General features: G+C 62.6%; 1 protein-coding gene across 10 annotated transcripts; it reads right to left on the bottom strand.

Moving 5' to 3' along the window:
- Window positions 1–2255: 2255 nt before the first annotated feature.
- Window positions 2256–24393, bottom strand: TNK2 (tyrosine kinase non receptor 2). Of its 10 annotated transcripts, none has more exons than XM_054167039.1 (17): window positions 23046–23521; window positions 20503–20627; window positions 13294–13471; window positions 13055–13125; window positions 11683–11895; window positions 11441–11593; window positions 10962–11239; window positions 10760–10886; window positions 10519–10665; window positions 10078–10172; window positions 7143–7337; window positions 5582–5673; window positions 5014–5058; window positions 3401–4716; window positions 2890–2985; window positions 2673–2800; window positions 2256–2559 (listed from the first exon to the last, which is right to left on the bottom strand). In XM_054167039.1, the coding sequence occupies exons 3-17, from the start codon at window positions 13454–13456 to the stop codon at window positions 2553–2555; spliced, it is 3126 nt and encodes a 1041-aa protein (XP_054023014.1). In that variant the 5' UTR covers window positions 13457–13471; window positions 20503–20627; window positions 23046–23521; the 3' UTR covers window positions 2256–2552. The 10 variants fall into 10 exon arrangements, with proteins under 10 accessions (XP_054023014.1, XP_054023007.1, XP_054023017.1 ...); XM_054167032.1 differs by lacking the exons at window positions 20503–20627; window positions 23046–23521 and adding exons at window positions 17226–17523; window positions 17663–18315; XM_054167042.1 differs by lacking the exons at window positions 20503–20627; window positions 23046–23521 and adding an exon at window positions 24250–24393.
- Window positions 24394–24978: the final 585 nt, after the last annotated feature.

Raw genomic sequence — 24978 nt, 5'->3', positions numbered from 1 at the left:
CCCTGCTGTGTGAGGAAGGTGCCCCCAGCCCCTGGGTCAGGTTCCCACCCTGCCACCCACAGCCAGATCAATACCAAGAACAAGACAGGCATCTTATCAATAGGCAATAGACCCCATCTGACCCACAAAACCCCCTGCCACAGTCAGGGGACCATGCCAACATTGTGGCACCAGCAGGGCAAACCCCAGCCAGCCACTCGGGCTGGAACCTGGCATGTTTGAGCACCCAGAGAGTTGTTCTCAGCCCATCACCCAGATAGTATCTGCTGCACAGTCAGCCCAGCAGTGGTGTTGGTGACCCTGGTACTTACCAGGCAGCACCCAGAGTCCCCACAGCATCCAGCTCCAGAGCGGCCACTGGCACCAACACTCCATGGCGTGTCTTTGGTGGCAGGGACACGGCTGCAGCTCTCCCAGGGAAGCAATGCAACAGGGTGGCTGCACCTTGCACCAGTGAGCACTCCCCAGGGTGGGGGGGGATGGGGACACCACGTGTGCTGCCTGGGGCACTGATGGCTCCCTGTCCTCGAAGCCTGCCATGCCGGTGGCCACCTCCCAATCCTAGGGACCCAGTGATACTGAGGGACAGCCCAGTCCTGGGGACCCAGTGGTGATGAGGGATAGCCATTTTGCCATGGGAGACTTTTAAGGCCCTCCCTAGGGTGACCCCATAGTTGAGACCCCAAGATTGGGGTCCCCAATCCTTGGGGAGCACCCAAAGGCATGCAAAGTCACCTGGGCCAAAGGTCTTGAGACAGCACGTAGAGACAAGGGTGCCCACCACCTCTGGGAGGGGTGGGCTGGGCCTGGGCCCTACACCCCCTATTTGCCCCCCCATTTGCTGCCAGGTCCCTGACACACTCGGCTGCTCATCTGATAACCCCCGGCAGAGGCTGGCTTGCTGCCAAGGAGGAAGAAGGAAGGAGCAGCCTCCTGCTGCTGCCTCGGGGTCCTGCGTGTTAACCCAGCCCCAGCCCCACTCCTGGCACTGCCACCCCCAGAACCTGTGTGCAGGGGTTATCTGTGCCATCGATGCAAACGCCCACGCAGGCCCGGCCCAGGGGGCATTGTTCCGCACGGGTGGCAGGGCCAGGCATCACCCTGGGCCTAGCCCAGCTCCAGGATTGCTTAAAGGGGGAAATGAAGTTGGTGAAGGTGTTGTGCCGCCTTCGATTCACTGACTACCACCCTACGTGTGTGCCATGCTGCAGTAGCTGCACCTTAGATGGGGAAACTGAGGCACTGAGGGAGTCCAAAGCACCTGTGCACGTCTGTGCCCACAGCAGCACCGGCACACCTCCCCATCCCCACACTCAGGGAGGGACAGGGGACCAGAGACAAGCAGAACCACAGGGGCACATGGCACAAAGGTTATGTGACCAAGTACCATCCACCGCAGTGCCAGGGGACCAGAGACAAGCAGAGTCCACATCAAGACAACCCCTCCAGCCACACAACTCTGTATGTGTGGCTCTGAGCCACCAGCTGGAAAGCAGAGGGCACCTTGAGTATTAGGTAACACCAACGCTCACGGAGCTGGTGGATTTGGCCACCGAGGTCCTTCCTCACCTGCATGGAGACTCCTTCCTGATGTTGCTGCGAGGTGGCGCCTCAGGCAACCCAGGTAAGGGGCTCTGACACACATTTTGGGGACCTGGGCTGGTTAGGTCTACCACCTAGTACCCCATGGTGCCCAGCCCCTCACCCTCCCCAGCGGCACCTGGCTGCGGCGGCGTGGTGGCATGCGGTTGCACAACGCCCCTCGCGTGGGCTGGAGCACGACGCAGGTCCTGCCACTCCCTGCCCAGGCATGAGTCAGGCAGCAGCTGGGAGCTGAGTCCTAGGGAGCAAGGCGGGGGCCCTGCTGCAGGGGGTTCCTCTGCACAAGGACATTGCCACGGGAAAGCACTGCCCACTTGGAGCTTGCAAAACCATGTCCACCCTTTGAGCTTTGGGCCTGGGAGAAGGACAGCAGCACACAGCTAATGCCAGCAGCCCCAGATGGGGAGGTTTCTGTGCCTCAAAAGACCCTGGGAGCTCTCATCAGCGGGGTTTATAGGTGGCTGTGCCATACAGCTCCCTGGGGATCTCCAGTGCCTGCTGGGCACCACACACAGCCTGCACGTGGGCTACAGCCCTGCAGCAGGTCCTGCGAGTCATGGCTGCTTGCAGGGAGGAACTGGCACCCTAAGAGACAGGGCCTGTCCCTGTGTGCTGGCGAGGATGAACCTGGGAGACAGCCACCAGCACCTTCCTCCTCTCCATAGAATATTTTTTTATATATATATAATATATATTAAAATTACATTTCTCTTTACAAAAACAATTCAAGAAGGGGCCAGGGGACGGAGTCCATTGATGATGCCAGGGTGCAGGCACCTTGGCAAAGTCTGGGGAGCTGGGCAGGCTCCTTTTTGAGGTGTCCCCATCCCCTAAAGAGGGGCTCAGTCCAGAGTCCAGCAGCAGGTTGTGGGTGAAGGTGGGCACCAGGTGCATGGACCCACGGTGAGATGCCTGCTCCTGATCCAATGCAGCTTGCCCCATCCCCGCTGTCACCGCCTGTAAGAAAAGAGGGCATGAACTGAGGAGAGATGATGGTGTCAGCTGGCCAAGAGCAGTGTAGTGTGGAGACACCACTCTCCCCCCAAAAAACCCAACATCTATGCCCCTACTTCTGGCGGGCAGTGCTGAAGGGCTCAAGAAGGTGGGAGCTGGCCTGGGCAAGGTTCCAGTCGAACATCTCCAGCACCCGGTGGCACTCAACACGGGACCTCAGCCCCAGGCAGAAGAGCTGCTCCACCTGCAAAGGGACATGGCATGGTAAGGGCAGTGACAGGGGTGCCACCACTCTCAGGGGAGCCAGGGTTGGGGTATGGGGGCATATGGTACCTTCAGGTACTGGATGGCTCGTTGGACACTCCAGCCATGGTTCTGCAGGGCTGCCTGGCACTCCTCAGTGGTCACACCATGCACTGTATCCTGCACCTGGGAGAAGCTTGTGGTCAGTGCCTGCCACCACCCCTGGGCAGTGGGGAGCCTGCAGCTGCAGCAGGGGCACTGGGGCTCTGTCCCTGTGCCAAGAGATTTTCAGCCTCTCCTTGGCTCACATACAGACTCCTGGTCACCACAAACACAGTCCAGAGAGCCTGGAGGACTGTAGTGACAGCCATGTTCCCACCCTCCTCCTTGGGGTTGTGGATAGGGCTAATCTGGGATAAAAGCGGGGGTGATCCCCATTTTGGAGTTGCAGTGATGCTTATGTCCCTCACCGCATCTGGGCAGCCCTTGTAGCCACCCCCAGGGTCTACCTTAGGGAAACCAAGGCACAGGGTAAGGATGGCTCTTGTGCCCATGGCTACCTTGTCCCTTCTGGCCCGTGGGTACTGGGGATTCTGCTTACCAGCCGGATCCTATCAGTAAAGCGGCAGCCATCTGGCCCATCGTAGACAATCTTCTGAAGGCTGCAGGAGGCTTTCACCAGGCACTTGGGCCCGAGGTTGCTGTTGTTAGAGGAGAAGTTGGCCTTGCAGTCTGGTGGCGGCTGCTGCACCATGGGACGGACGGTGGCTGTGGTGACCAGGCGGGATGCTGGAACCTCCTCAGGACTTTTGGCCTCCTTGAAAAACTTCTCGTACTTGTCCAGGTAGGCAGGACGCTCAGGCAGCAGGTAGTAGTGGGTGCTGCTGACCTTCTGCCCATCCTTCACGATGGGAAGGATGCAAGGTCCCTTAGAGCAATCCTTGCCCTGTGCCTGGATGACCTTGGGGGTGGCATACTTGGGGTCAAGGGCAAAGCTCTGTGTGGTGGGCATTGGCTTTCCTGGTGAGGTGGAAAGGTAAGAGCAGAGGGCGGCACGTTGCTGGGGGGAGCCCACCTGCAGAGCCATGGGGCTGGGTGTTCGGGAGGTGGGCTGTGACAGTGGGTCCCGAGGGGGAATCTGGGGAGGCCGATCTTCCTCGCCCCCTGAGGCTGGAGAAAGCTCCCCCGACCAGCGTCCAGGCTCATTGCGGCGTAGGGGCCGGGGTGGGATGGGGATTCGGGGTGGGATTTGGGGCTTGTCATCCGTGGGGCCAGCTGGTCCCAGGGGGACGTTGAGCCTCTTCATACATTCCTGCTGCAGCTCCTCAAAGAGCTCAGTGGTCTGCGTCAGGCTGGGCTGCTTGGTCTCCTTGGGGGGCAAGAAAAGGTTGTCCTCCAGCGGTGGTGCTCGCTCGCCTTCATCCACAAAGCCGTAGTTGGTCTTGCCCCTTCGACTTGGGGGGCTGGTGATGGAGCAGACCTCAAAGTCATCCTCGTCCTGTGCTACGTCATCATAGGCAGGTGGTGGGGGCAAGGGGCGGGCATCCCAGTCCACCACCGGTGTGGGGTGGAGGGGCCGGGGTAGAGCTCGCGTGGGGCTCTGTGGTGGGGTCTTGTCCAGCAAGGAGAAGGCCTCCATGGCCAGCTTAGCCAACGATGGAGCCGTCAGCTCCCCGACTGGTGATGGGCTACCTTGGGGCACCTCCTCCTCAAAATCAATGAGGGTTACCTCACCACCCCCTGGTCCCTCACTCAGGGGCCGGCTGGGTTGCCGCTCGCCCACTTTGGTGCCTGGTACTCGTGCCGATGGCTTGACTGGCCGCAGACCCTTCCCTGCACCTGGCTTCTTCAAGCAGAGCTTCCGGAGACCCCCGGGCAGACCCTCCTCCTCCTCGCTGACTGGGTCGTAGCAGGGCTCTAGGAGGGCATGGAGAGGGAAGGTGAGTTTCCTGGTGCCTACCCCTGTGGTGCATTCCCAAGCCCTCAAATTGCCCCATCATTTCAGTGACCTTTGCCTGCCCCTTGGTTGCAGTTATGCACACCAGGCACCCTGCCCCTTGCTCCAGGCTGGCCGTTGCTCCAAATTTGTGTCCCCACCAGCCATAGGTGCAAGGGGGGCAGAAGGGGGCAAAAGGATGTAAGAGGGAAAAGGCAGGGGGGAGGAAGGGAGGGTGCACAAAGGAGGACAGCAGCACCTGAAAAAGCCTGACTTACTGGTGAGGAGGACGGTAGGCTGAGGCGGGCGCGGAGGCGGCTGCCCTGCAGGAGAAGAGAGAGCCCAAGAGGAGGGGAGGCAAGAGGTGAGTGAGCAGAGCAAGTGGCAGCTACGGTGCTCCTTAGCAAGATGCATGCATTGCTGAGTCCCCTGTCACTGCAGGGCGCACGGAGGATGCCAATGGGAAGTTCCCACAAGGGGAAATTGCAGCTTTAGGAGGGCTGCAGCACACGCACGATGGCTGAGCTCCCTCCCCATGGCAGCTCTGCTGAGATTCCCTGTACCAGGGAGCCCAGCTGTGGGAGGCTGAGACAGGACAAGGGACGCGGACGAAGGGCATTAGGGCAGAGTCCAGCCAGGCAGAGCCACTGGCCGCCTACACTGCTAGCAGTGGCACATGGCCAGGTGACAACGTGGCCCATCATGCCAGCTCCCCCCAGGTCTGCAAAAAGCAAGTGGCAGTAGAGAGATGGAAAGGAGAGGGTTCAGCCCATCACCCTGGCAGCAGGTCACATACATGGGGGCTTCATGTAGCCCATGGGTAGAGGGAGGGGAAAAGTTGCTCACTTTTAGCCCTGCCTGGAAGCTGGGTTGGTCTGGCAGCACTCGGGTCCACACCTAAAATATCAGGAGGATCCATGGGATTTCCCAGGTACAGCCTGTGGGCAAAAAGGAGGAGAGTACCTGTGGGTCAGCAGGGGCCATGAGGGACCCTCACTCCCACACCATGCCCCTCAGAACACCCCACAGCCCCTCCACCGTGCACTCGACAAGTACCATCCACACAAGCATCAGGGCACTGCACCCCAGAGGCTTCTGATGCTACGGCACAGAGCCCAGCACTGTCCCAGCATCACCCAACCCTCTCCAGCTGTACAGGATGTGCTGTACACAGGAGATTGCAAACAGGGTGTCGTGCCCAGGGTACTTGCGCAGGGTGTGGTGCTTGGGACACCCTCACAGCACCAGAGTGCCACAGCACCATGCTGCACTGTGCCCGGGGCACGGCACTCCGGTACAGCACGCCGGTGGGCCTGGGCGAGCCATCGCAAGCCAAGCATGGGGAGGCAGGCAGCCGGCGCAGCCCGAAGGCCTGGGCGTGTGCCGAGCTTGGTGCGTTCTCGGCAGCCCAGGCAGCATCTACCCAGTATCCATGCCCACGCAGCGGGGCGCGGGAGGCCTGCTGGGGCACGAGCCAGGGCCGCATGCGTGGTGCCTTAGTTTGGCCCTCCAAAGTCTGCTGGCACAGCCAGTGACACAGGGCACCAAGGCGAGGGTCAGGCTGGGGCTGAGGGCACTGGCAGAACTACCCCAGGGCTGGGACGATCAAAAGCAGTGAGGATCATGATCCTAGAAGATGCACTGAGGCTGATGTGGGAGCTGGCTCTACCCAGTGGGAGCTTTCTAGGCTTTGAAATCCTATCCTGCCACCCCCTCCCAGCTCTCCCATGTCTCCCAAGCCCAGCACTGGAGGAGAACTCCCATGCCCCCTGCCCCGAGCCAAAGCACCCACCACTCCTCAACACGTAACACTCGTGCTGAGCACAGCCAGTCTCAGCTAGAGCACTGAGGTGCAGACACCCAACCTCCCCCCTTCAAAGCCAACCAAGGTCTCTCTTGATGGAGTATGGGAGGAGGAAAAAGAAGAGCATTTTGGTGGCTTGTGGGGTTTTTTTTCATATTTTGCTTTTTAAGAGAATTCATGCCATTAAAAGCACAGCGCTGGTCTGCACCCCTGCCATAGCTTCTGTGTGGAGAGGTGCAGGTCTAGTAGCCCTGGGACACCACAAAAGCTTTAATGTGGCCACCTCCAGGGTGGTACTTACTGATGTCCCCCTGTCCTGGAACAGCCACAAGGGGCTGTAGGGCTAGGAGAAGGTGCTCCCCCTTCCCCAGAGCAGCCCCTCAGAAGCACAGCAGACCCCCATGTCCCTGATCCCATTAGTAAGAAGAGGCGAGGAAGTTAGTACAGCCATGAAACTCTACCCAGTCTCCAGTACAGCAGAGGGGAAGAGATGCTTCAAGGGGGTGGGGGGCAACCAAGCCACAGCTCACTCCCATGCCTGGCAGACAGCAGGAAAGGCAGGGAGCAGGCAGGGGATGTAGAGAAGACAGAAAGTTTTCTTACTCATCAATTTTATCAGGAAACCCCCAGCAGTGCTGTGGGTTGGTATCTCCATGGCCTGTGTGGATGAAGCTGTTTTTAAGCGGCTGGCTGATGTCGTGGGCCGACAGCCCTGCCACCGAGGTCACCGTGTTTCGGGGGAACTGGCCCACTTTTAGGGTCCGCTTATTCTGACCCCGCCACCAGTAATTCTCAGCCCTAAGGAATAAAAAGGACCTCATTACCGGTGAGGGGATGGGAAAGGGACACGCGCCTGCCCCGGTGACAGGGGAGGAGGTGAGATGACTTGCCCAAGGCCACGCAGGCAGGCAGTGGCACAACAGGGAAAGGAACCCAGGTGCCCAGGATCCCAACCCTACACCACAGCATGCTCTGCCTCCCACCCTACACGGCCCCTGCACAGGCAGGTGGCAGGCATTGTGGGTGGTAGGGAACAAAGCTCTCCATTTGCACCCAAAAAGATGAGCCACTTCGTCCTCCTCCTCACAGCTGCTCCAGATTATGCAGGAGCCTTGGGGTGATGCCTGCATTGAGCTGCTCATTGCTGGTCCCACAGCGGGACTGTGTGGGATGGCACAAGAGACATGCGTGGTGTCTCTTGATGAACATTCAAAAACATCCCAGTCCCCCAGAGGAAACTGGAAGGGAAAGGGGGCATGGTGGGGGACTGGGAGTCTCCCTTACTCACATACACTTCCTAAATTCCTAAGTTGCTGGTGAGCCCAGTGCAAGCTGGTGTGGACAGTGGGAGATGGGCAGGCAAGCTGCAAAACCTCCTGTTGCCATGTGGCCAGGATGCCAGTCCTCTGGGGAGCCCAGTGCACCCCAGGAACCAGTCACGAGTTGCCTGCCTGCCCCAGGATGTGGCCACCTGCAGGGTGAGACAAGGCAGTCACCCAGCCAAGGGGATCCAGGGCAGGCAGGGGGACAGGGATGAGCACCCAAAGAAGGACCTGCACCCAGCCTGTGCCAAACCAAAGTGGGGGCTATGACTGTGAACCTAACCCCCATCCCTGCTCCCACCATGTCGTCCTCCTCCCCACTTCGGGGCCTCCCATATCCCGCAGGCAGGGCAGGCACCAGCGGGGGGCGGCAGGCAGTGTGTGGTGCCAGGCTGGCGAGGCTGGCACGGGCCCCACGGTTTCCTGGAGTCACCTGTGAGTCACCCCCGGCCACCAGCTCAGCCCTTTTCCTGTTTACCTTCCCTGCTCGCTGCCAGCCTGCCGCCTTGCAGGGACCCCTCGGCAGAGCCCAGCCGGTACTCGCCACTCTCCCTCGCCCACGGAAGAGCTGGGTGAGGGGCAGGACGGTCCTGCCCACCGGGAGGCCCTTCTGCTTGCCCTCCCTGCACCCTGACACCTCCGCATGCCTCCGCAGGGATGCTGCGGCCGGGCTGGCCCCTCTGCTTCTCTCATTGACCAGCCACATCCCACCAGATCCGGGCTCGGACCCCCGACACAGACCCGCTCAGGCTCTGCCCTGGCATCCACCCCGAAAGCCCCCGCCTCCCACGGCCGGCTGCGTCCCCGAGGGGCTTTCAGGTAGGTCCCTGCCCCTGCCCACACGCACGTACGCAAGCCCAGCACCACCGAAGGACAGGCAGGGGCTTGAAAAAGGGTGGGGGGTGTTTACCGTGCCCCGGGCAGCCTCGGCGGGGCCGGATGCAGCCTCTGGGAGGAGCCCCCCTCCTCACCCCCCCAGTTCCCTGCCCAAGCAGCCCCGCCGGCAGCGAGATGCGGGGCAGCTGCCCCGCGGGGAAACTGAGGCATGGGGAGGGTAGTCTCCCGTCTGGTAGCACCGGCAGCCGCTGACGCTCCTGCCAACCCCCGGCTACAAAGCCCGGCCTCAGCATCCCCCAAAACGTGCCCACCGTGGGGGCCACCGTGGAAACGGAGGCAGGGGAAGTTGCATCCCTGCTCCACCGCGCTCCCAGCCCTCCCCGACCCATCGGCACCCCCCAGCACGGCCACGTCTTCCCTTGTCGCGCTCCGAACCCCCCGTCCTGCGGTTCACCTGAGACCGGTAGCGGGGCGGGAGGGGCGCGGGAAGAGAACCCCCGGCCCGGCCGTGATGCGGCGACGGGGCCGATGCAGACGCACTGGCGCGGCCGCGCCGCCCTCCGCAGCTCCTTCCCTCCCTCCTTCCCTCCCTCCGCCGACGCCGCTTCCCTTCCCCTCCCCTCCCCTCCCCTCCCTGCAATTAAACCGCCAGACCCTGGGCAAGAGTCATCCCTGACGGCGGCTGCGGCGGCCCGGGAGAAAGCCGGTCCCTGCAGACACACAAATCCGGCCTGATTCACCTCCGGGCCGTGACTAACCCCGGGGACCCGGCCCCTGCACGGGGGAAACGGGATGAGGAAAGGACAGAGCCCGTGTCTCATTCTCCCGAGGCCACTGGGGAGCAGGGCAGCCTCCTGTGTGCCAGAGGGGCAAAGGGACACCGAGCTTCTTTAAAGACCCCGTTGTTCCCGTTGGAGGGGGATGGAGACGTGGGAACCAAAGGTGTTCTCAGGTCCCAAGGGCAGCAGAGAGAGGTGGTTATGCCTTCGAGTGGCTGGCAGGGACCGAGAAGCCAAGCCTACAACGCAGAGGGTGACAGGTCATGTCACCGTGGTGCTGGTGGCACGTCCCCACCAGTATCAGCAGGGAGTGGCCCTGGGGCAAGGCCAGGGCAAACCCAGAAGCACAGCGGGGTGAGTCAGCAGGGGTGGGTGGTGCAGGCAGGGCCACACTGCCCGCAGGCACGCCTGTGTCCCTGTGTTCCCCCTCTCACACCTGGGTAGCCCCCCGGTGCTGTGCTGGGGGTGCAAAGCCCCCTTCCCCATCCCTGTTCTGCCAGTAAGCACACTCTTTCTGTTCATGGGGTCCCCTGAACCCACACGGGCTGACAGCTAGTCCATGCCCCACTCCAACACCTGCCGCCCCCCTCTGTGCAATACCTGCCCTCGATGACCGTGATGATGTCGTTCATCTGGATGTGCAGCTTGTCAGGCTCCTCGAAGTCCTGCAGTGCCCTCATGTCTGTGGGCTGAGCCTGGGGGGAAGGGGTGGGGTGAGGACAGGGGTCACAGCCCCCTTACATGGATTCCTGCCCTTTTTATGCCAAGCCCAGCCCCATGCAGGGCAGAGCCCCCAAAGCAGGCAAGAGACAGCATCATCACTCCTAGGCCTTCCTCAGCTGTGACACCCCTAGGGAAGGTGGCACCTGGGGTCCTCCTGCTGTGACGCTGTCACAGCCTGTTCTTCCCAGCCTGCAGGGTTGCCTAGCCTGAGCCTCTCAAGCTTCTCTTCCCTCAGTGGTGTCCTCAGCTCTGGTCACACTGAAGGAGAGCTGGTGGGAAGGGTTGCAGAGGTCCCTGTCCCCCTCCCTGCTCACCCACCTCCACCAAGAAGTCCCGCAGGGCCACGAAAGTAGGTCGGTCCTCGGGCTTGTGCGCCCAGCACTGCAGCATGACGTTGTAGACATCCTGGGGACAGTCCTCAGGTCGTGGCAGACGCTCACCCTCTTTATCTATCTTGTGCAGGATCTGTGGCACAGCAAGTGCTGTCAGGGGGGCCCAGGTCCCCTCTAGGACTGTCAGGGTAATGGTGTCGGGGAGCAAGTCTTTGCTGTGCACCCACCTGGCTGCCATTAAGACCAATCCAAGGCTCCTGCCCATAAGTGAACATCTCCCAAAGGGTCACCCCAAACATCCAGGTATCACTGGCATGAGAGAAGGTGCGTGTTTTCAGGCTCTCAGGAGCACACCTGTGATGGGAAGAATATAAGCATCAGGAAATCATGGGTGCTCCAGTCCCAGGTCCCCTGCTTCCCAGGGCTCACCAGGCAAAGGGGACCTTGCGATGCTCCTGCATCACGTAGTGGTCGTCATTTTTGGGCAAGGCTCGCATCAGTCCAAAGTCCCCAATCTTGACCAGATCATTTGAGGCCAATAGGATGTTGCGGGCAGCCAGGTCACGGTGGATGAAGCGCTTGGACTCCAGGTAGGCCATGCCCTTGGCCACCTGGATGGCATACTGGCAGAGGGTGGAGATGAGGAAATGGCCCTGGTTCTTCCGCAGGCGGTCCAGGAGGGAGCCCAGAGGGGCCAGCTCCGTCACCTGAGCCATGCATGAGAAGAGGACAGCAGATTGATCAGGCTAGGTCTCATCTTGGTCAGGCTGGTGTCCCACCTTCTTATGCTCCACTAGGGATGCCAGTGGAGGTCTTGGGGTACAGACTCAGCCCAGCATTGCTTGCCCCATCATGTAGGACCCCCACCCCCAGGGCATCACTGGGTTCAGTTCCATCCCCCTACTCACCATTTTCATGGGGTGGGAGAGCACCACACCATAGAGGCGGATGAGGTTCCTGTGGTCCAGGGAGTGCATGGCATTCACCTCCCGGATGAAGTCATCTAGTGCCTCCGGCTGGCTCAGCACATCTGTCTTGAGGCACTTCACCGCCACATTCAGCTACGGCCAAAGCGGGGATGAGCCCCAGAGTGTCTTCTCCCGGGGTGGTCCCACTGCCCATCTCCCTCCCTCCATGAGCAGCCCCTCACCGTCCTGCCAGCAGGTGTGCACCACTCGCCGCGACGCACGACGCCGAAGGAGCCATCGCCCAGCTTCTCAAAGAGGGAGAGGTCTCGCTCCCGCACCAGGCAGGTGAGGGAGTGCTGGCCCCCTGTTTCAAGGGGTGGTGGCGTGGGGGGCTTGCGGAAGGTGCTCTGGGGCTGAGGTGCCATGTCCGACTCGGGGCGCTTCCCGCTGAACACCTGCGGGATGTGGCAGCAGGTGAGAAGCGAGCACAGAGATGCTCCAAGCCCTTGGAACTGTGAGTGAGCAGCATCAGAATGAACCCCTGCCTGGGGAGCGTGATGACTCCTAACTAGTGACTACCCAGGGCAGGCTGGCTGCGGGAGAAGGCTCTGCCACTCTAGCTGCCTGCACACTGAGCTGTGATTTATATGAAGGAAAGGGGTCATGCCTCTCACAGCAGTCCCAAAGCAGCTCCACAGCAGCTCCAGCAAACTAGGCCAATAGCCAGAGGGCCCTGGGCACTCCTTGGCCAGGCTGTGGCCACACAATGTGCCTGGGCATGAAGCCAAGAGAAATCTCCAGCTTGGGCAAAGTGTGGTGATGCATCCTTGCAGCAACACAATATGAGCTGCTACCACTGCCAGCACAGAGGAGGCATGGATGGGCTCTCCCTTCCTCTCTCACAGCTGGGACCAGTGATGCGCCTGGACTACTGATGTGCCCCACTGGATGAAGTCCATCCCAGCCTTGACAGAGAGGACCCATGCAGGGGACATGGGGCCTGGGCTCAGCATGTGCCTGGGGTGGGAGGTGGCATTTCTGTGCCCAGTGGAAGGCAGAGTAGCCTTCTATTAAAAGCCTGTCCCTGTCCCCAACCCAGCCCAGCCAAGACACTCAGAGGAGAAGCCACAACCAGCACCTATCTGGCAAGTGCCTTGCTCTTTTGGGGGTACATGGTGCTCAGGGGTGCCAAGGTGGCAGCAGCACCAGGTTTGGATGGGATGGCATCAGGGGCATACGTAAGTATCCCAAGCTCCCTGGTTCTGCCACTAGCCTGTGCCCACATAGGTGACTGGGGCAAGATGCAAAGGTTCTGTGGCTTGTTGGCTGCATTTCATGGCAAAGAGGCAAATAACACAAAGAAAACGAGTTTCCCAAATGCCAGGGCAGCAGGGCTGTCCTCTGCCATGAAGTGACCCACGAATCCATAGAAGACTGGGGTGCATGGCCAAGCAGCAGACAGGGTATGAGTGGCAGGGACTTCTGCCCATCTGCCTGCCAGCCCCTGGGGACTGGTGACATGAGAGCCAGGCACCAGGGAAAAGTGTGAGATAGGTCCAGTTCCTCCTGCCTGCCTCAGTTTCCCTGCTACATCTGCCCCTCTCCCATCTCTACCTTGCTCATCCAGGATTTCCTCTTGCACATGGCCTTCCTCCGCTTCACTGCTTCCCATAGCCTCCGCTGGCCTGCAGGACACAGGGACACAGGGATTGTCACCAACCCAGCACACAGTGGGGGTTCCCTCCAGGCTCATGGACTGCATGCTTCTCTGGACTCCCTAGAAGACACTGTGCAGCCAGACTGGAGATATAGGGGGAGGTCTGGGGATGTGTGTGAAGGGGGGATGTACGTACCAGGGCGTCCCATGCCAATCTTCTCCAGATCCTCATTTTTGACATACTCAAAATGGGAAAGGCGGGTGACATTGAGCTCGTCCCGGATGCGAAGGAAGTACTGCTGCAGCTGCAGCTCAGTGAGCAGCTCCAGCAGCCAGTCCGTCCCCTCCTCCGCCTGCATGCTACAGCTCAGCCTCTGCTGGGACATTGTGCTGGGTTAGGGGGGACCCTCTGCTCCCTGCTGCCCCCACCCCGCCGGAGGAGTCGCCCACAGAGGCTGAGTGGAAGATGTGGTGCTGCCCGGGTAGGGTATGAGGGATGCTAGCAGGACTCATCTCCTGAGCCTGTCCCCAGCTCCCTGGGTGGGGCAGGATAAGTACCCTGTCATGAGGACCCCCAAGAACAGGCAGGGAGTCTTGCTCTGCCTTGCCAGGCTGACAGAAACACCAACCCACCCTTCTGTTCCAGCATAGCCCATTCTGAGGCAACAGTGCCAGACGCAGAGGAAGAAGCAGAGCCACAGGGCATGAGATGGACATGGCCAGCAGAAGTTCCCAGCCAAGAGGCACCCAACAGTCTGACACTGCAGCTGCACAAGGGCCACCCCATATCTGGCCCCATGCCTGCCAGGCTGCCTTTGCCCAGTTGGAGGGACTGACTTGGGAGAGGATAGCTGCTTCAGCACCACCACTCTATCATCCCAGCACACCTGGCTGGTCTACTGCACAGATCCACAGCAGGCATCCTTTGGCACAGGTGGTGGCACCTCCCTTGCTGGTCAGCCACCAGGGAGGGGCCTGACAGCGACATCAGGGTCTCCATAGGCTCCTGGTGCCCCGGGGTGGAGGCACAGGACAGCTCAACACTGCTGACAACACTCCTAGCTCTGTGAGAGCAGGAAGAGGGAGGGAATGGGGCCAGGGCTTACCTACAGTTCCCCCTGACCCTCTTAAACATGTCTCTCTACCACGCCCCATCCCTGCTCCCTGTCCCAGCCCTCGACTGTCATTGCCACTTTTCCTGGAAGGGACACGGCTCTGCCTCCCGCTGCCGAGAGCTGAAGGGAAGGTGGGAACCCTGATCCTGGCCCCACAACGGGGCAGGCCCCTCCATCCTCTCCTCTCCCCAAGGAAACGACGTGGCCCCCAGCGTCTTCGCCCCCCGCACTCAAGTCCCTTGTCACCACACCACAGCCCTCAGCACTGGGCTAAAAATACGGCGGGTGCGGCCAGCAGCTGGGCACGGGGGCGCAGGGGGGCATGCGGGGCGAGAGCAACCGCCGGCTTCTGGCGTGTGCCCGCAGCTGACCGGGGACGACCGGTCCCTTCTCTGCAGGCTACGGGGACAGGGCTGATGACAGCCAGCGTAGGGTCTGCCCGAGGCTGGGGTCGGCACTTACTCGGTAGAGGCGGAAGCGGGTGAGGAAGGGGAAGGATCGGTGCAAAGCCTGGAAGCGTCGCATCCTGCCTGGCTGCCCGCCGCGGCCCCTGGCACCGCTGATGTCCCTTTCCCAGTGCTGACGTCCCACGACAGAGCCCGCTCAGTGCAGTCGGGGCACCCGCAGCCCCATCAGCTTGGCTACAGAGATGCCCCCCCGGGCCCGGCTGCCCCACATACCCCCGGGAGCAGGCAGCAGAGCTTGGGGCGTCCGTCGGCCGGACACAGGCTGCGGCTCTCCCCCTCCTTCCGTCCGGCTCTCAACACTCCCGGCCGGCCCTCCCCTTCCCCAGCGCAACGGGGCGGGGGCCGGCAGGGCTGGAGGTTACCCACCCTGGCTGGAGCTGTTTCTTGGGGACCTACGGCCGGCAGCGGGACTCGGTCCCGGCTGGCTGCCTGCGCAGCGCTCCCCGGGAGGGGTTATTTTCGGCTGGGGCTGGGACGCACGCCCAGGGGGCCGGGCTCCCATCAATGTGCCGCTTTCTCCCTTGTTCGGCGGGCGCCGGCAGCTGGGAGCCTGGACCCTCGCTCCCATTTCCATGGAAACTCGCCCCGGCCTTGGGAAACGCTCCCGGGCCTCAGTTTCCCCCCCAGGAAGCGGGAAGGGAGGGAGGGAGGGAGAGGAAACATCCGGCTCTCCGCTCCCCAACCGAGGCCGCAGGCACGATGCCAGGGGAATGGGCACTGCGGGGGGAGCGTCTGGCTCAGCACAAGCACCCGCTGCCCAGCTGCCAGCTCCCGCAGGACTCTGCCATGGGGTGCCACCAGCACCCTGGGGCTCGGTCCCCTTCCTTGGCAGGGCTGGCACCCAAAACCAGCGCTGTTGACCGCCCATGGGCTCCCCAGGGAGAACAGCTGGCCGCGCCGGCAGTCGCGGCGTGAGAGAGGAAAGACCCGCAGCAACCTTTTGCTACGGCCCCCGCCAGCACGCCCCCCCTTAAACTGCAGCCACCGCTGCGCTGAGGGGGCAGCTGGAAGGAGGTTAAGCACATCCCCAGGTGCAGAGGAGCCTCCCCTTGTGGCTTCCACCCCCGAGATCCCAGCTGGCACCCAGCAGCACAAGCACCCGGCACAACAAGCCCATTGACTGGGAACACCCGGGCATGGTGCCCTCGGCACCAACCTCTGCCACGCGCCAGCTTCCCCCTCTCTGGGCCAGGGGACAGTGGGGATGCAGGGGGTTCCCTGCCCTGCGGTGGTGCATCATCCTGCTCAGCTGATACTAGCACCCGCCAGGGGTGGTGTGCTGCCTCCTGCACCCCAGATTACCTTCTAAACCCCAGGGGAGGCTGCCCAGCTCAACACCTGCACTGGGAGCACTGGTCTCCAAACGGGAGCAGGGAGATCCAGGCTTGTCCATTGTGCAGGGGAGAGCTCAGTGCCTCCATTTCCCCTTCCATGATAGACCCACAGGTACAAGGTGTAACACCACAACCTTGTCTCCAAGATGGGCAAGCAGAGTCCTGACAGGGAACCCCCCCCATTCTGGGAGGGGTCACAGTTCCCCGCCCAGCCCCCACGACACGGCAGGTGACAAAGACCCCCAACTGCCCCAGCCGTGTGCTCCAGCGTCACGCACATCCAACCCCGCAAGCCCCAGGGATGCACCCAACATGCACCCAGGCTCATGCACGGGCAGTGACGACTCTCACGTGCACCCTGGGACCACACAGGCTCAGCCTCCAGCACCCCGCGCACCTCCCGCCACCTGCATAACCACAGCCGCCCACCAGGCGCACGTCACTTTCCGCGCACCCCCGCAGCTACCGCCCCGCCTGGCCGCACGTGCGCAAACACACTGGCGCCGCACAGCCGGCGGCACCCACTGGCCCCACGCAGCCGGCGGCACCCACTGGCCCACTCCCCTGCCTCCACCTGACGCACACCTGGTGCCGCCTGAACCACTCTGCACCCGCGGCTGCCCTCCCCTGGCGTGGCTTGCCTCCACACTTGCTTAGCATCATGCACGGCCATGCGCACCCACCCGAGCTGGCACACAGATGGCCAAACGGTCCTCAGTTATTGACAATAATACCCCAACAGTAGCCCTACATCCTGACGCAGCTGCACCCTCCACATGTACCTACATGCTCCTTATCCCCTCCAAACCGAGCCCCACCCACAGCCTGACAACTCCACATGCAGATGGCAACCTGCATCCTGCCACCATCCTGTGCTGGACACTGCGTCCCTCCCAGAGCTATGCTGGGCCCAGCTGAGCCACTCTGCCACACTGTTCCTCTATGCCTCAAGTGCCCCATCAGAAAAGAACAGGCAGTCCCACTCCCATGGGTTGGGACCAGAGTGCAGCTTCTGCAGGGGTTGCCATCCCCACAACACACCAGATGCCACAGGGTAACTGAGTGCTGGGAGAGGAGGGATGCCATGCACGGACCCCCCCAGCCCCATGCCAGCCACTGACCTGTGCCCCACAGCAGGACCCTGTCCCTCCTGGAGACAGTCTGGCCGGGTACCCCCTACCACTTCCCCCCACCTGCTCTCCCCGCACTGACCCGCCGGCATGGCATGCTCGGGGCGATGTCCAGCCGGGGGGATGGCATGGGATGCCCGCTGCCTGCTCGCAGGGCCCGCTGCCCGGTGCTGTCCGAGAAGCTGTGGGGCAGAGGGGGAAGCATCTCCTCCTCCTCCTCGGCGCTGCTCAGGCGCTGGTAGTCGCATCGCTCGCTCATGGCTGGGGCGGCGGTGGCGGCTGCGGCGCGGTGACGAGCGAGGGGCTCTGCGGAGCCGCCCGCGCCTGCCTGGGGGTGGCGAGGGTTGGAGCCCGGCTCGGGATCACATGGCAGAAAGTTGCTGCAGTTCCGGAAAACAGCAAGAGGGTGAAGGTGACCGCGACGGTGATGGAAGGGACGGGGGAATGGAGGGATGCAGAGGAGATGGGGAAAAGAGAAGCGGGGGGAGGGGAGGCAGCCGCTCGAGCGCCCATCCTCACCCCAATCCCAGCCTGGCATGGCTGTCTTCCTCCTGGTTCAGCAGCCCAACTGCTTGCCCGCTGTCCCCGCGCCGGCACCCGAGCCGAGAGGCGGTGGCATCGCTGCCAACCCCAGCGCCGCGCTCGCAGCTCCCTTCTCCCCCCACCCCATCACGGTGCTGCCCGTCAGCGGGGATGCGGAGCAGGCAGCCGGGTGGAGGAGGAGGAGGGGGGAGCATGGTTCAGCAGCCAGGGCTCTGTGGAATGTCGGGCGAGTGAGGAGGCACCGTACCCCCCTTCTGGGCACCTGTAGAGGGGTGGGGGGTGCTACGGGGCTGACAGCATCCCCAGCATCCCTCCTGCTTCCCCGCGCCGCAGAGGGGGATGGGATGCGCTGGGAAGATGGCTGCTGTTCCGCAGCGGCCCGGCCAGCGCTGGCGCAGGCACAGCAGAACCGGGAGAGCAGCCAGTCCCCAGCGGGCGCTGCCGGGATGAGAGTCGAGGTGGGCACACCAGGAGAACGCTTTCCAGGATTAATCCTTGGCCCCCACCTCCTCACAGGGACCTGCGGGTCTCCTAGACCTCTCCCAGGCACTGCATCAGGCACAGCCACCAGCAGGGGCAGGTGGCACTTGGGAGCCATCTTTCCAGATGGGGAACCCCTAAGCTGCACATCGGGACTGGCCCATATCCCAACACTGCCCGGCCACTGCCCCTCTCTGACCCCTCCCCGGGTCAGAGCTATAAACAGGGTGAAATCAGGGTGGGATCCTGCAGCCCCGTGGGACCTGCCTGTCATTAGCACACGGCACACCCCCAGGGACCAAGCGGTCCCTCGTGCCAATGTCACAGGGCGTGATATCCCATTCTGAGCCCCACAAGTGCCCCTGTGATTCCCCCTGCTACTCCCCCACACCTACACCCCTTCATCCTCCAAGATACTGCTGGCGGGGGGTAACAAGAAGTGACACCAGACTGTCACCGTGCCAGGGCAGGGGGGTACAAGCTCATCCTGCCCTTTCCCCCGCATGTCCTTGCCCCCTGGAGAAACACCCGTAATCCTGGGGAGCACCTGCCTCAGTTTGGGGGACACAGGGGCCCTGGCAGGGTCAGCCCCTCAATGGCTCCTCCTGCCATACCACAGAGGTGAGCTCAGCCGTGGAGCTGAGGCGGGTCAAGCCTGCGGCGTGGGAGCAGCAGGCCACCCCCGCACATGGCCTGCCGGCGTCACCGCGCTGGCATGCCGCAGGATGGTGACTGATGCACGTGCTATGCCACCTTCCCTCTGGCCCTGGCCGCCCCGTGCTTGACCGAAACCCTTGCCAGCCTGACCAGCAAGAGATGCTCTGGGCTCCCCAAGCTGAGCAGGGACACCTCCTGACCCTACAGACAAGGGCACAGATTTGGGTCACCCTTCCACGTGTCGGGTCCCTCCTGCTCAGCCTAAGGCTCATCTGAAATCCAAATGAAGAGGTCCCCTCTAGGGGGGCCATGCCGCCCAACCCATCCGCCTACAATTCCTTTTCCGGGGGGGCGGGAGGGGGCGCTCCCACCACAATGACAGCTGCTGGATGCGGCATGCTGTACCCTGCTCCCTCAGGCGCTGAGACTCACACTGACCACAGGGTGTCCCTCCCCTCCACGGGGATGATGAATCTCCCCAGCCCTCTGGGACAGCACGCTTGCCCCCGCATCCCTCCCAACAAACCTGAGGCCCGAGGCCACAGCATCCCCCGTGCTCTGTGCCCATCGCCCTGCACAGAGGGCCCAAGGAAATGCTGGGTCCCCCAAACAAGCTCCCAGAGTAGGATAGGGCCCCCCACTCACCTTCAGCACATCACCCTGTTTGCTGTCACAGCCAGCCTGCCACCTTCCTGGTGGCCGTGTCACCTGGAAGTGATCTCACCAGCCACAGCAGCACCCCAGGCTGGTTCACTCAGCCCTGGCAGGGCCCCGGGGGTGGCCCCAAATTGTGACACACTCTCCGGCGCAGGCACCATGGCGCAGGCACGCAGGCACACACATACCCATGCGTACAAACACACCCTGCTCCCATTAGAGACAGGTCTGCCAGCTGCATCTTGCCTACCCCCAGGATGCTGCCACCATTCAGCTCCCTGGGGACCATCACAGGCCCTCACTGGATTGCACCACCCCACATCCCTCCCTGCCCTCCAGGACCTCATACCAGTGGATGTTTTGCCTCCCTCGGTGCTGGCACCTGGTGCAGCTTGCTTGGCTGGCTTGGGCAAGATGGAGGTCTTGGGGGGCCAGCATGGAGGACTGGTGACCCCTGTGGCAGGGGTGGCCGGGGAGGCCGAGGTGCTGGGTTCCTCCTGAGTGCCACCTCCGGACTCACAGAGCCTGGCGCCATGGCCTGATCCTGCCCACCAGCATGGAGCATCCCCCAGTCTGCACCCCTGTGCGCAGCAGTGGCTGCCTGGGGAGAAAAGATGCAGCCGAGTGGGCCCCCCCCCAACCCTGACAGAGCCTGGCGCAACCCCAATCCCCTCCCTAAGCCTCTTTCCTCTGCTAAATCCCCTCTGCAGGTCAAGCCAGGGTGGGCTGAGCCCATCTTACGCCTCCCAGCTTCCTGGCACAGATGGGACAAGCAGGCATTGCCAACCCCATAAGCAATTCCCACCTCAGTCTTGAGCTTTCACACCAAGGTAGGGTCACAAGCAGGCAAAGCAACACCTCTCAGCACCTGCAGTATTCTGTGCACCCTTGGCTCTGTGCCCAAGTGCCACGGAGGGCAGCAAGCTTGGTGTCACTGAGCCTTGTGTTGGTGAGCCAAGGGACAGTGACCCTGCCCCAGTACAAGTCTGATTTGCACCTGTTGTCCCCCACACTTGTCTCACCTGGGCCGTGGTGGCAGTGCTGCGGGGTCGTATTGCAGCGCAATAGGCAGTGTGCGAGGGGGCACGGCATCAGGGCTCAGCCATGGGGCTGGCAGAGCAGTGGTGACACCAGCTGCGCGGTTCCCCTGGGGCAAAGTGGGAGGGAGAGGTCAGATGGGCCCCATAGCCCAGCACCTATCTGCCCACCCTGGACCCTTCAGAATCCCTGGGCGCTAAGGGGTGGAACGCCTCCCTGCGGTGAGGGCCCTTACCCTGCCTAGGCAGCTGAAAGTGCCTCTGTGGAGCTGCCTTGCTACCTCCTTGGAGCATAGGTGGGCTTTGCCCTTGAACTGCCAAGGAACAGGGTCCCCATCACATGCACTGAGCTGTGGGTCCAACTGCCCCCTCTACCATAGAGGTGCTGCCAGCAGTACCACCATCCCCACACCACTGCAAGATGTGCCATTAGTTGCAGCCGGCACAAGTTTGCCAGGTCTCAAGCTAGACAAGCATAAAGTCACATCTGCATCACAACATCTTTCCTCTGCATTAGCAGCAGGGAAGGTGGGACTCTCAGAGCTGGAAGGGGGTGGAAGTAAAGGCTTAACCAGCCGCCACCCCCTACCACATCCCCAGCACCAGATCAGAGCAGTGTCCTGGACAGACCGTCCAACATCTGCTCACCATTATGACTAATTGTCAATAGGCTCATTAGCCAGGCTGCAACATGGGTAGTGCCCTCCCTGGGATTCCTCAGCAGGGGACTGAAGCAAGACTTTCTTCTGAAAGGCTTTCTGTCCTAGCATGGGCTGTGTGTGGTAGGGCTGCATACAAGCCGGTACTGCTCCCCAGGATGCTTTGCCCCAGCTGGCTACCACTCCTCACAGGCATGGCTGGAGTCAAAACCCAGGTGCTCTGGGGCAGGACGGAGCCTCTCGTGGGGCAAACCAAAGTACAAATTAAGGTCTGGTTTGCAGGGTAGCTGGGACAGGGCTCGGCTACAAACCCACATCGGTTTCTGGTCATGAAAGGGCTGCTCCTCTACCTATGAAGAGCCCCCATTTCCCCCCAGGGGAGGTTGAGTCACAGCAGGCCTGCAGGCTGACAGCTGCCTGAGGAGGAAGAGAAGGAGGAAGGCATCACCAGCTCCCCCCACCCCCAAGCCATACCCACAATACCCTGCCGGCAGGGCTGGCCCACACCCTGCACTAAGGAATACCGGGCTAACGAGGCCCAGGTAGCTCCAGGGGCTAGTAACAGGTTGCACAGCCTGCACAGCCCCCATCCCACACCCCTGGGCCTTGGCACAGCAGGGCAAGGGTGTAGAGGCTGCTTTTGCCCCACTCCCTGTGGGAAGCAGTGGGCATGGGGCTGGCAGCAGGACCAGGGTGGGGAACTAAGGGAGGGCCTGCAGCACCCAGCGGCTTTCCTAGACCCTTATCCCAAAGAGGGGCTTGGCAGTACAGACTTGTTCAGAGACAGCCCTCCGGGCAGCTCCTGGGTTTAAGTAGAGTTTTGCATGGCCTGGTGCTGAAAAACTTTGTTCAAGGGCTTTGTCTAGAGAAAGCTCAGCGAAGGGCTGAGCAAGGGGGCAGGGGGGGGGGGGGGAAGTACAGACACGCACAACCCTCAAGGCCCACAGGACTCGATGAGGGAGGACCCACACCTTGTGGGGCAGTGAGCCAATACCAGAACCCAGCACTGGGGCACCCTGGGAACACTGTGCCAAGTGGGCCCCAAAAAGGTGAATGCGTGGGGAAGCACCAGCGTCAGGCTCTGCCCCAGCCTGCCCTGCCCAGATAGCCCTGCCCCAGCAGCTCTGTGGGCAGAGACGCTGCCCCAGCCTGGGCTTCTTCAGCCGCCTACAACCCCATCCTCAGCAGCTGCTTGCAGAGCAGACAAGTGGTTTGACTGTGCTGGGAAAAGCCAAGCTGTCACTTGAGCTGTCAGTTACCATCTTACCAAGTTTATCTTAAAGTTTTTATTAAAACAACAACAACAATAACAACCACCCAGCAAAGAACATAAAGCACCCAGAGGGTCCTGAGCAGTCAGAAAAACCTGCCACAACAGGGCCGGACACAGCTGTGGTGCTGCCTGCCGAGCTGGTGGGCAGACTCCCCTGTACCTCGCTGCTGCTCCAGGTTTCAGCAGCAGCACAACACCCCAAGGCGGGGAGGACAAGGCACCTCTGTTCAGTGCCGGAGCTCCCACGAACCCGCGGAAGAGGAAGAGCAGAGCAAAGCCGCCTCTTCTCTAGGAACAAAAACAAAATCTTCCCCCGCCTTCCGCTGCGGTTTGGGAGGGTTCAATGGCACCGGGCACCCACTGGCACCAGACCCCACTGCCTGCTCCACCCTAGCAGACTGGGGCTCAGCAGTCCTATAGGTCTTGGGCACGATGGCTGCATTAGCAGCCTGCAGTGCTGCAGGGAACAGTGCCAGTAGCACCCAGCGAGGCGCAGCGGGCACACGCAGCTGCCGACCCGGGCAGTGCCGCAGTGCCAAACCCATAAGTTCCCCTCCCGTTCTCTGCATCACACAGGGTCGCGTCTCGCCCCTTACCTCTGTGCTCACCGCTACTGCCACCGCATCCTGTGCTGGGTCTGCAGCCTCACCGCAGGGAGAAGACGGGCACGGCGGTGCTCCGGGCAGCCGGCATGCCCGGCAGGATGCGTGAACCCTCCCGTGCGCCGGGGCGGGGTGCGCTGATCGACGCTGGCGGCGGCCAGGTGGGAACACCGGCGGGACAGCAGACACCGGATCCGGGCTCACACCCGGGCAGCCTTCCTGCGGCTCTGGCGCTGCGCCGGGGTCCGTGGGCCAGGGGTGCTGCCAGGGTGCTCCTGCTCCCCCGGATAGAGCTCGCCCTCCTCCTGCACCCCGCCCTGGGCCTCCCCCTCCTCCTGCCGGCCTCGCCTCACCCACCAGCGAGCGCGGGCCGGGGGAGACAGCTCCCGCCGGCCCCCGCCCCGCTCCTGCTGCGCCCGGCGACTCAGGCCCTGCTCCTGCCCGACTTTGGGGCCGTGCTCTTGCACCCCCCGCACCGCACCCCGCGCCCGCCGCGCAGGCTGCGCCCCGGGGCTGCCCCCCGCTTCCCCTGCCGCCGCTTCCTCCGCGTCCCGCGCCCGCCGCCGCGCACGGGCCGCCCCTCGCTCCCGGGGCCGCCGCGGCTCCACGCTCTGCTTAGGGCTGCCGGCGGCAGTGACCGGCCTGGGCCGCTCACCCCACTCCTGCAGGCCCGTCCGCTCCCCCAGCGGTACCCAGTGCCACCGGCCCGGCCCCCTACCGCCCCCTGCCTCCCCACCGTCACCGGCCACCAGCTCCTGGCCCCGGGGCAGCAGCCCCAGCCCCGCCTCCTGCACCCCCTGAGTGAAGCCTCCTTGCTCCTGCACCCCTGGAGCCACCCCGCCGCCCTCCGGTACCCCTGGGCTCAGCCCCCCGCCTTCCGCCACCCCCAGGACCCCGCTTGCCCCCTGTCCCCGGATGGTGCACGCGGTCTTGGCTTCGCACTCCGGGGGAGTCCCCTAGGGGGCCGCCCCGAGCCCCCTCCGCCGCGCCGCGGGAGCTGCAGCCTCAGCCCAGGCACGCCGCCGCCCCACTCTATACCCTCCTGCCGCCGGCGCGAGCTCCCGGGGCGGCGCGCGCCGGTCCGCCCCCCCGGCCTCACTCTTAAAGGCGCCGCGTCTCTGATTTACGTAACGGCGAAGGGGGTGCGGACGGACCGACCGGTGAGGAGTGGGCTGCGAGGATGGACAGACGAACTCACCCGCAGCAGCGCCACGCCCCAGGACTCCGACGGGGACACCGGACGCGATCCACCCTGCACAGCCCTGCCAGGGAGCTGCCCGAAGTCTTGCCCCCCGGTACATGGGGAGGACCTGCACTCTCCGTCACCGCTGTCCCGGCGGATCTGGCTTCGGCTGGCTGCAGCAGAGCCCCACGCCGCCCCAGCCCGGCCTCTCAGCCACTGCACTGAGAGGAGGAGCCCCGCCAGGTTTGGGCAGGGAGATGCGGGAAACGACGTGCTTCCAACAAGTAAATCATCCCTGGTGGAAGAGGAGGGAGCAGAGCTATGACGGGACAACCTGCAAGGACCGAGCAGGGCTGCTGGACAAGATGCCTCCCATCCCAAATAGTGGGTGGATCTTCATGTGATGCGGTGCTTGTCGAGCAGGAGGTGAGATGGGCACCAGGGTCAGGGGAAAGCCCATTGTACTTAAAACTCTGAAGCCCCAGACCAGCGCAATCTCAGGCTGGAGACGCAGCCTTTGCCTGCACCGAGCTTGCTGAGACTCCAAGCAGTAACCAAGTCCCCATATGCACCCTGACTCAGGAGCGCTCCAGGGGCTGATGAGTGATAAGGATGAAGCAGGGGCCATTATGGCTTCCAGAGACAGATGTAGCTACCCAAAATCCTGCCCAGCCAGCTCCTTTCTCACCAGCTGAGGGAAGGAAGGTATTCTATCCTCCTTCTGACATCCACCTCAACACTGCA

Source organism: Dryobates pubescens, chromosome 13 (genome assembly GCF_014839835.1).
Source record: "Dryobates pubescens isolate bDryPub1 chromosome 13, bDryPub1.pri, whole genome shotgun sequence".
NCBI lineage: Eukaryota > Metazoa > Chordata > Aves > Piciformes > Picidae > Dryobates > Dryobates pubescens.
Note: the sequence above shows the minus strand (reverse complement) of the source record. Positions and strands in the feature narration are given on the sequence as shown.

What these genes read in the sequence shown, in the direction of transcription:
- TNK2 (XM_054167032.1), bottom strand. Translation starts at nt 17,880, where the DNA reads ATGCTCCCCCCTCCTCCTCCTCCACCCGGCTGCCTGCTCCGCATCCCC. An exon ending in ATCACGGTCATCGAGGGCAG is followed by an intron (nt 7,338 to 10,077) that starts GTATTGCACAGA and finishes TTTATTCCTTAG; the next exon opens with GGCTGAGAATTACTGGTGGC. An exon ending in GCCTACCGTCCTCCTCACCA is followed by an intron (nt 4,717 to 5,013) that starts GTAAGTCAGGCT and finishes ATGCCCTCCTAG; the next exon opens with AGCCCTGCTACGACCCAGTC.